Raw genomic sequence first — 9,439 nt, 5'->3', positions numbered from 1 at the left:
AATATTTTTTAAATTAGGAACTATTTTTATGAACTACAATATTTTAATTTGAATGAAAATTTAAGAAAAACTATATATACAATTTATTTATTTATTTTGATTAATTAATATAAAGAATGAAATTTATCTTTTAAAGAAGAACAACTCAGCAGACTTAACAAGATTATAATTTATTCGTTTGAAATGAATCGAATGATATATTCGACCTTTGAAATATGGAATTTTTGAAATAAAAAATATCACATTGCGTCACAAATATTAGTCTTTAAAAGCAATTTATTCACATTATTTTTTTATATATCATTTTTAGTATAAATTTATTAAATTAGGAACATTTTATTAATGCAATGTCTATATTTGAATTAAAATTTAATAAAAAATAAATTAAACTTATTGGTTTTAAATTAATAAAATGATATATTTAACCCAACTTTAAATATTTCATATATGTTAGCCATTCAAAACTATTTATTCATTTTATTTTTATATTTAGGGACATTTTTAAAGATTTAAATATCATTTTCGAATATATATTTTTATATCAGGAACTATTTTTATTAACTGCACTATTATATGTTTTTTGATTACTTTTTGTAAATGTAACAATTAAATGAAACACTATAAAAAAATTTATTTACCAGAAGTGATATACATTTATTATATAGGGAAACAAACATGCATTTATTCTAAATTTTGTAGTCAACATAAATATATTTAAAAATAATTTTTTGAGTTAAATATATTTATAGTGTTCATAAAAGTACTAAGAAACTTATAAAGTTAGTCTTTAGAAAATACTCATTCATTTTATTTTTATTTTATAGTATCATTTCTAAAGATTAAAATATCATTTCTTTATTATATATATTTTAAATTAGGAAATATTTTTATTGACTTTAATAATTAAATTTGAATTAAAATTTATTTAAAACTTGATTTAAAATTTATTGGTTTTAAATGAATTAAATGATATATTTGACCCAACTTAAAAATATATAGTGTTTTTTTTATAAAAGTTATTATAGTATGTGACAATTATTAGGCTTTAAGAAGTATTTATTCATTTTATTTTAATTTTATAGGGACATTGTTAAAGATTAAAATATCACTATTTATTAAATTAAGATTTAAAAAAAAACAATATTTAACTTTGAATAAAAACTTAACCAAAAGTTTTTATTCATATATTTTTATTATATAGGTTCGTTTATAAGGATTTAAATATTATTTTTATTATATATTTTTTAAATTAGGAACTATTTTTATGAACTGCAATATTTAAATTTTAATATAATTTAATAATAACTAAATATAAAACTTATTGGTTTTAAATGTATTAAATGACATATTTGACCAAACTTTAAAATATGTACTTTTTTTTATATAAAAAATCACATTATGTGACAAATATTAGTCTTTAAAAACTATTTATACATATTATTTTTATTTTCTAGGGTCATTTTTATTATATATATTTTAAATTAAGAACCTTTTTTTTTATTAACTGCAATATTTAAATTTGCTTTTAAGATATAATAAAAAGACAAATTAAAACTTATTGCTTTTGTATGAATTAAAGGATACATTTGACCAACTTTAGGTAGGTATTTTAAAAAAAAATAAAAAAAATAATGTCACAATTACTAGTCTTTAAAAACTATTTATTCGTTTTACTTTAATTTGATAGGGATATTTTTAAAAGTTAAAATATTACTTTTTATTAACTCCAATATTAAATCTGAATAAAAATTTAATAACATATAAATCTAAACTCAATGAATTTAAATAAATTAAATATTATATTTGATCAAACTTTTAAATATGTTGTTTTCTATTGAAATAAAATCACTTTATGTCCCAAATATTAGTCTTTAAAAACTGTTCATACATATTATTTTTATTTTATAGGGTCATTTTAGTATATATTATTTAAATTAGGATTTTTTTAAACTGAAATATTTAAATTTGAATTAAAATTAATAAAAATAAAAATAAAATTGATTGGTTTTAAATGAATTAAATGATATATTTGACCCAGCTTTGAAATATATAGTTTTTTATAAATAATATCATATTACATCACTTATATTAATCTTTAAAAACTATTTATTCATTTTATAGGGACATTATTAAAGATTAAAATATAATTTTTTATTAAATGCATTATTTAAATGAATTAAATAATATATTTGAGCAATCTTTAATTTTTTTAATTAAAAATAATCAGATTATATCACAATTCTTGAATCCAAACATGAACCAAGGAAAAAAAGGCCTTAAAGTAAGGCTAGAATCCTCAAAAAAGCGTTTCTTGATTAATTGCTTATATTGTCTCATTTCAACTTTAGATTCCAATTTCCACCACACCATTTTGCAAAACTACCTAACCCTATTTCTTCATTCTTATCTTTCTCTCCATTTTCCATATAAATAAATATTTTCACACTCTCTCTCTTAAAGTACCCTAAAATCTTCAATTTTCATTTCCCAAATTTCGAATCTACCCCCCCCCCCCACTCTCTCTCTCCTCATGGACCCATCCTCGATCTCTTCACCTTCAGCTCCGGTTGCCAACGCCGTCCCGTTCGCCGTCGAACCAAACAACCACCTTCCATCTCCGTCTTCAAACCACCCTCCCTATGCTGAGGTAACAATCATCTTTCTCTCTCTAAATTCTCTCTCTACACCTTTCTTGATGATTATTAAGAATCTTTTTTTGTTGTTGTTATGCAGATGATTTACACAGCTATTGAAGCTTTGAAGGACAAAAATGGTTCAAGCAAAAGAGCAATATCGAAATACATAGAACAAGTTTACAGTCACCAGCTTCCACCGCCGGAATCACACTCCAACTTGTTGACTCATCACTTGAAGCGTTTGAAATCCGATGGATTACTTCAAACTATCAAAAATTCCTATATTATCCCTAGATCTACTCCTCCACCTGCTGCAACTGAACCACCGTCAACCGCTTCACCTTCTCAGCCTTCAAAACCCCGTGGCCGACCAAGAAAATCCGTAACCCCAAGCCCAATACAAGCCCAGCCTCAAAATAGCTTTATCCCTCAGCAGCTTCCTATTGTTGTTGCTAATAATAACAACAATAGCGCTCCGTTGCAGAATGCTGAGCCTGTTTGGGCCGCACTTGGGCTTTCTGATGATCCGGTCGATGCTCAAGCTGCTGCTGCCACTCCTACTCCTGCTGAGGGGAGTAAAAGACGTCCTGGACGTCCGCCTGGTTCGAAGAATGTATCAAATGTATCTGGGTCGAAGTATGCAACGGCCCCAAGCCCAAGCCCTAGCCCTAGCCAAAACCAGTCACCAATTGAAGGGCAGGTTCCACCAACTCCAGCCTCTCGCGGAAGAGGACGTCCTCCTGGCTCTAAATCTAAATCAAAGAAGAAACCCGGACGTCCTCCGAAGCTAAGGCCTGATACTCCAACTCCAGCTGTTGCTTCTGATGGCACTAAGAGACGACCTGGGCGTCCACCGAAGAATCAGCAGCAGAATCCTACTCCGATACCGTTTGCTACTACCGTTCCTGAAACCGAAGTGCCTCAGCCTCAAGTTGCAGTTCCTGAAGTGGTGGTTTCGGCTGCAGTCCCGGCTACGGTGGAAGGCGTGGCTGTTTTGACTCCGAGATCTAGAGGACGACCAAGGAAGAATCCTGCTGTTTCTGCTGTTCCGGTTGCTGGTGGAGGCAGAGGACGTGGCCGCGGGCGAGGTCGTGGGGGAAGAGGACGTGGTGGCGGCCGTATAGGAAATTCATTTGGAGGGATTACTCTGCGGGCTCCAGGAAAAAGGCCTGTGGGTCGTCCAAAGAAGGTGAATAATTTTAGTTTTTTTTAATTTTCTGTTGAAATTGATTATTTTGCTATTTTGTTGTGTGTTTTTTCCGATTGTGTGTTGAAATTGATGACTTTGCTATTACGTTGTGTGTTTCTTGATATGTAGTTTAATTAGTTGTTTTTGGATATACAAGGTTTATGAAATTAATTTTTGTTTGTAAAGTTTTCTGCTTTTAAGTTGTGTTCTTTTAAATCTATGTTGGATAGATTGTTTTGGTAGAATTTAATACAAAGTCTGTACTTTTTGACTTTTATCAAGATTTTCCTACCTGTTGGTGGAAGATTAACTGGAGATGCAAATGGTAATTTCAGGTCTTTTTAGGTATATCTATGCATTGTTGCCATATTTTGGATTTTATTAACTTTGAAATGAAAAGAATTATTAGTGTATTTCTCTGTCTGTTTATGTATATTGGTGTTTAATTTAACTTATTTTAAATATGATGCTGCTCAATGATATTACATATGTATGCATGAACATGTATTTGGATTTTATTAATTTTGAAATGAAATAAGTTGTTAATCCTATAAATGAATGGTATTTTATTTGTGTTTGTTTGTTTATGTTTATAAGTGTTTAATTTAACTTATTTTAAATATTATATACTGCTCAATGCTATTATCTATGAATGTATGAATATAACATTACAGCTTAATGAACCAGGGTTTTTCAATTTGATGTTTTTTTGGTGAATTTTGGTTTTACTGATGAATGGTGATAATAATTGGTTAATAATTGAGTGATTTTCAGATTGAAAACTGATCATTTTATGTTTAAACTACAATTCACTTTGTAGAACTATTTTGAAATGCATAATTAAATATCTATTTATGTAATCTGAAGTGAGGGTTTTTATACTACTGTCATTATTTTTTTAAAAGCTGTGAATTTTATCTACAAACTGATAATTTACTTGGTAGGACTGTTATGACATGCAGAGTTTATCATGAGTGAATTATGCAGTTTGAAACTGTTTTTTTATGTCAAAAAAGAAAGTGGATTTTCTGGATTATATATAATATGTAGAATTTGTGTTTGAAAATATTGTATGATTTAAATTATGTTTCTAGGATACTTTGATTTTTAAAATTGTTTGTGTGGTATATCAATGCATTTTTGCCATATTTTGAGTTATATTCAAAATATATTTGGATTTTACTAACTTTGAAATGGAATTCACAATATATTATTAAATAAAAGTTTATTTTATGTGTGTATTTGTCTGTTTAAGTATGCAAGTATTTCATTTAACTTCTTTTAAAATAATGTACTACTCTTTGCCATAACCTGTGGAAAAATAAACAGAGCATTGTAGCTTAATCTTGTAAAAAAAACCATTGTAACTTAGTGTAATGTTTTTTTACTGATTCAATATTTTTGGTGAACTTTGTTTTTGGTGGTGATAATAATTAATTATTATTGAATGATTTGCAGTTGGAAAACTAAGAATTTTACAATTAGACTACAAATTCGTTCTGTAAAACTATTTTGAAATGCAGAACTTAACATGTTTAACTTGAGTAGGCTGAAGGTTTTTTTTATGAATAATATTGTAATTGCATTTTAAATAGCTGTGCATTTTATTTAATCTTCAAACTGAAAGTTTACTTTGTAGAACTATTGTTACTTGCAGAATTTAACATAGTGAATTCTTCAGTGAGAAAATGGATTTTTCTGTCAAAAAAGATAATGATTTTTTTTCTGGATTATTTTAAGTATCTTCAAGTTGTATTTGAAAATATTTGCATGATTTAACCTTTAATCCTAATATACTTTATAAAGTTATTATTATTTCTGATTGGATTAAGGTGAATCTTTAATAGTTAAATTATGTTGTATTTTATTTCAGGTCTTTAATTTATATAAAATATTTCTTATTTTAATTTTTAGGACTGCTTTAACATTTCTCACTGCATATGAATGAAAAACAGTTAAGCTTTATGCACTGATAGTTCTTTACAAAACTTAGTTTTTTCTCTTCTATAAATTTTGGTTTAAATGTAATAATACTGTTAATAACTTTTAAATCATTTTCTATTAATATCTGTGACAAAGCTGTGATTTTATGTTTAAACTGTTAGCTGAATTTGTAGGATTAATATGACATACATCTGAATCTGACAAATGAACTTTATTGACTGGACTTGGACTATAACTGCTTACAGATTTGCTATTTTTGGGTGTGTTGTGTTGTTCAATGTTTTGAAATTTGAATTTGATTTACTCTGTTATTGTCAATGTTTTTGTTTGTTTGTTTGTTTTTTAGTTTTTATTATTCTAATCTGAATATTCTTGACTTTAGTGGGTGATAAACAACTTTTGAGATTACAATATTTGTATGAAATGAACTTTGTAGTTTATAGAGAAGCATTTGCAAATTCGATATCACACCTTCTGTATAATTTATAATTAAAATTGAAAAATTTATGAAATATTTGAATTCTTAATTATTGTTAGATGTCTTATCTTCTGTTTTGCTTTCTAAATTTACAGATAGTTATCTTATTTTATAATCTATATCAGTAGTTTATCCTTCATTTTTTGTGGGATTATATACAACTTCTACTTTTGTTTGAGTTTATATTGTCTTGAATTACTTATTGATTTTAATTTTCCTTGTTATAGTTTTTTATAACACTCATTCATTGTAGCACTCATTTGCACTCTATCTGATTTGTTTATTTATTTATCATTTAAACCCTTAGGTGTAATAAAAGCTTTGGAAATTTAACTGTCATTTTATTTCTACTGTATGTTTTTTCTGGTTACAACTCTACTGTAAGTTTATAACACATCTTTTTGTTTTCTAAATACTGTTGGAAATGACTGCCATGTCGTGTGTGTCTGGGCATTTATCAATCATGATTTTGTGAAATTGTTTTCCTAAATTGAGTTTGAAGTGAAGTAGTTTATGGTTAGAATATTCTTATTTTCTTCCTAAACATTTACTGTACAAACCTTTCTAATTCGCATCTTCTATTGCATCAATTTGATTGGACAGGGAACAGCACCTGCTACTGCCAGTACTTCACAAAATGCTGCTAACGAAGTTGATCTCAGAAGGAAACTTGAACACTTTGTAAGCTGAAATTTGGTTTCAATTATCATTTATTTTTATTTCTATTTATTTATTTTCTAAGTAATTCTCTATACATTAATTTCCAGCAAGGAAAAATCAAAGAATCTCTGGTTGTTATCAAACCACATTTTGACCATGAAAGTCCAGTCACTGCACTTGCGGCAATTCAAGAGTTAGAAATTCTCGGAGCCATGGATCTTAATGAACCACTAAAGGAAGAACTGCTTCCATCGCAGCCGAACGTGCCAGCACAAGATCAGCCACAAGAATTGGTGGCACAGCCTCAGGTATTTGCACAATATCCCCCGTTTCATACGCAGGATCGCCATTACCAGCAACAGCAGTCACAATACCAGTATCATCCTTAGGAATCAACCTCAGCTAGGAGGAATTACAACAGCTGGCTGTTAATTGATTATGAAGCCAGGAATATTTTATCATGGTCTTTCAATTTGATTATGAACAACTTTGTACAAGTGTGTTTAACAGTTAAACACATGATGAGGTGGCAGATTTGTAAAGCGAGTAGGCAGTATCAGATCTGATTTTTCAGAGTGGAGAAAGTGACTGTTCATTTTAGTTTGTTGTTGTGTTGCACCAATTTTAGATTTGACCCATGAAGTACTTTTTTTAGATTTTAGAGAGTACTGATGATGATGATTCTGTTTGTTTGACTATGAAAGCTCAAGTTTAATCACATTATTATTGTCCATGTTTGTTTGTTGGTCCTTTTTAGTATTTTATTCTCTTCTGTTTCTTGTTTGTCTTGTGCAGCCTTATTATATCACATGTTATGTCTCTCACTTTCTGTCCATTTTATTTTAAACATGTGGTTGTTGTTTTCAATATGATTGATTGATACTTAAACCATAAAGATTTCTGCTACCTTTACTCTCACAATTTCCAACTTGTTGGATGTTGCTATGGTAGTGCAAAACAATTAGTGCCAAAGTAAAAGCATCCAAATGATTGTTAGTCGCAATAGTAGCAGAATGACTTCATTTTTTGTATGATTTTGTGGTTGTGTTGACTTTATTATTTTCCCAACTTTTCTATTAATATAAGATTTCCGTGATTTTGTGAATCTGTCACAACTATGGTTATAGTACAGAATGGAACTATTTTCTGCTGTGTTGTTTAAATTGTTTGAAGTATAATTAACTGCATAGGAAAATGACATTATATTAAAAGAAGTGTTAGACAATAAAATGGGGTTAGATCTTCATGTCATAATTATCTTTAGTTCTCTAAGTTGGCGATGGAGTAATATCTTCTGGTAATAAACCGAATTCTGTTTGTTCCATGTTTACTATTTAGGAGAACTAGAGATTGAAGGAAACCTCGAATTAATTGTTACCGTTTTGCTAACCGAGAAGTTCTTTAAAGAAATCCTTGTACCAACACAAGTAACTTACTCCTATAGTAACATCTTTGATATTTTTTAAAAAATACAATTAAAAATACTATCGTGGTTCAACACTTTCATACCTACCTCTACAATATTTATTTATTACTAAACGATATTTTTTACAAGGATAAAATTAAAAATTCTTATAGAATTTTGATTTTTATAAGGAGAAATTTATAAACCTGCTAAAGTGTAATTTAAGGACGAAAACAATTACAAACCTTCTCAACTATAATTTTTGCATTAAAAAAATTACAAATCCTCTTAACTATAATTTTTGTACGAAAAAATTATAAATTTTTTCAACTTAATTCATGCATTGAAAATTACAAACTCTCTCCTGACACATAATTACTTAAATCCCACTGCACTCACAAGACTATAGAGTTGTCGTGGAGAAGAAAATTCAAACCAACTCTTTATATTTATACGAACACTCTACTTATTTTTTCTTCACTTGTTCACGTGGGATTTTGATGAATATTCTCTTTGACCTAACATTTCATCCATTCATTCAAAATCTCACATTTCTTCCTTTTGTTCTCAACTTCATCTTCAAAGAGTTTAGGATCATTATAATGACTAATCAAATTTGTAAAATGAGCACTTTTCAATCTTTTTGTCTTCTCTTTTAGACTCTGCAATTCTCCATTGATCAGAACTTTGACTTGTCTCTCTTCCTCCAATGATCAGAACTTTTATAGTAAAAACATATAAATATCTAAGCACATAGAAGTACGTATCACATTAACTCATCTATTTGGCAAGGTTAAAGAGATGTCACATACTTGGATAACAACCATCCTATGCTAGAATGGACGAAATTAATTTGGAAGACCTTCATTTCTCCTTGTACTTCCTTCATTATGTTTCAATTGATCTATAACAAACTCATGTGCGATGATAATTTAATGAAAAAGGATGCAACATGGCTTATATGTGTGGCTTATGTAGCCGCCAAAAGAAACTTCACTTTATATCTTCTCTGACTTTCATTTTTCTTTTGAAATCTTGCGGGTTATTATTGAGAAATTTTGAGATATCACTTTCCAAAATCCACAGACGATATTTTTCAGGATGGCCTCCCTAGGGTGGTACCCCAA

At 28.6% G+C, this 9,439-nt stretch overlaps 1 protein-coding gene across 1 annotated transcript; it reads left to right on the top strand.

The window, feature by feature from the left end:
• Positions 1–2,369: 2,369 nt before the first annotated feature.
• Positions 2,370–7,640, top strand: LOC127107608 (uncharacterized). The gene is made up of 4 exons (XM_051044936.1): positions 2,370–2,647; positions 2,734–3,825; positions 6,851–6,928; positions 7,015–7,640. Exons 1-4 carry the CDS (start codon positions 2,531–2,533, stop codon positions 7,294–7,296), a joined length of 1,569 nt encoding a protein of 522 aa, XP_050900893.1. The 5' UTR covers positions 2,370–2,530; the 3' UTR covers positions 7,297–7,640.
• Positions 7,641–9,439: the final 1,799 nt, after the last annotated feature.

The sequence above is a fragment of the Lathyrus oleraceus genome, chromosome 1, assembly GCF_024323335.1.
Source record: "Lathyrus oleraceus cultivar Zhongwan6 chromosome 1, CAAS_Psat_ZW6_1.0, whole genome shotgun sequence".
NCBI classification, from domain to species: Eukaryota; Viridiplantae; Streptophyta; class Magnoliopsida; order Fabales; family Fabaceae; genus Lathyrus; species Lathyrus oleraceus.
The sequence above is the reverse complement of the archived record's forward strand: the minus strand, read 5'-3'. Positions and strand labels throughout refer to the sequence as shown.

Excerpts from the sequence above, each read along its gene's own strand:
- LOC127107608 (XM_051044936.1), top strand. The coding sequence starts at position 2,531 with ATGGACCCATCCTCGATCTCTTCACCTTCAGCTCCGGTTGCCAACGCC. Across the intron at positions 3,826-6,850 it reads CTGTGGGTCGTCCAAAGAAG|GGAACAGCACCTGCTACTGC; the intron begins GTGAATAATTTT and ends TTGATTGGACAG. Across the intron at positions 6,929-7,014 it reads GAAGGAAACTTGAACACTTT|CAAGGAAAAATCAAAGAATC; the intron begins GTAAGCTGAAAT and ends ATTAATTTCCAG.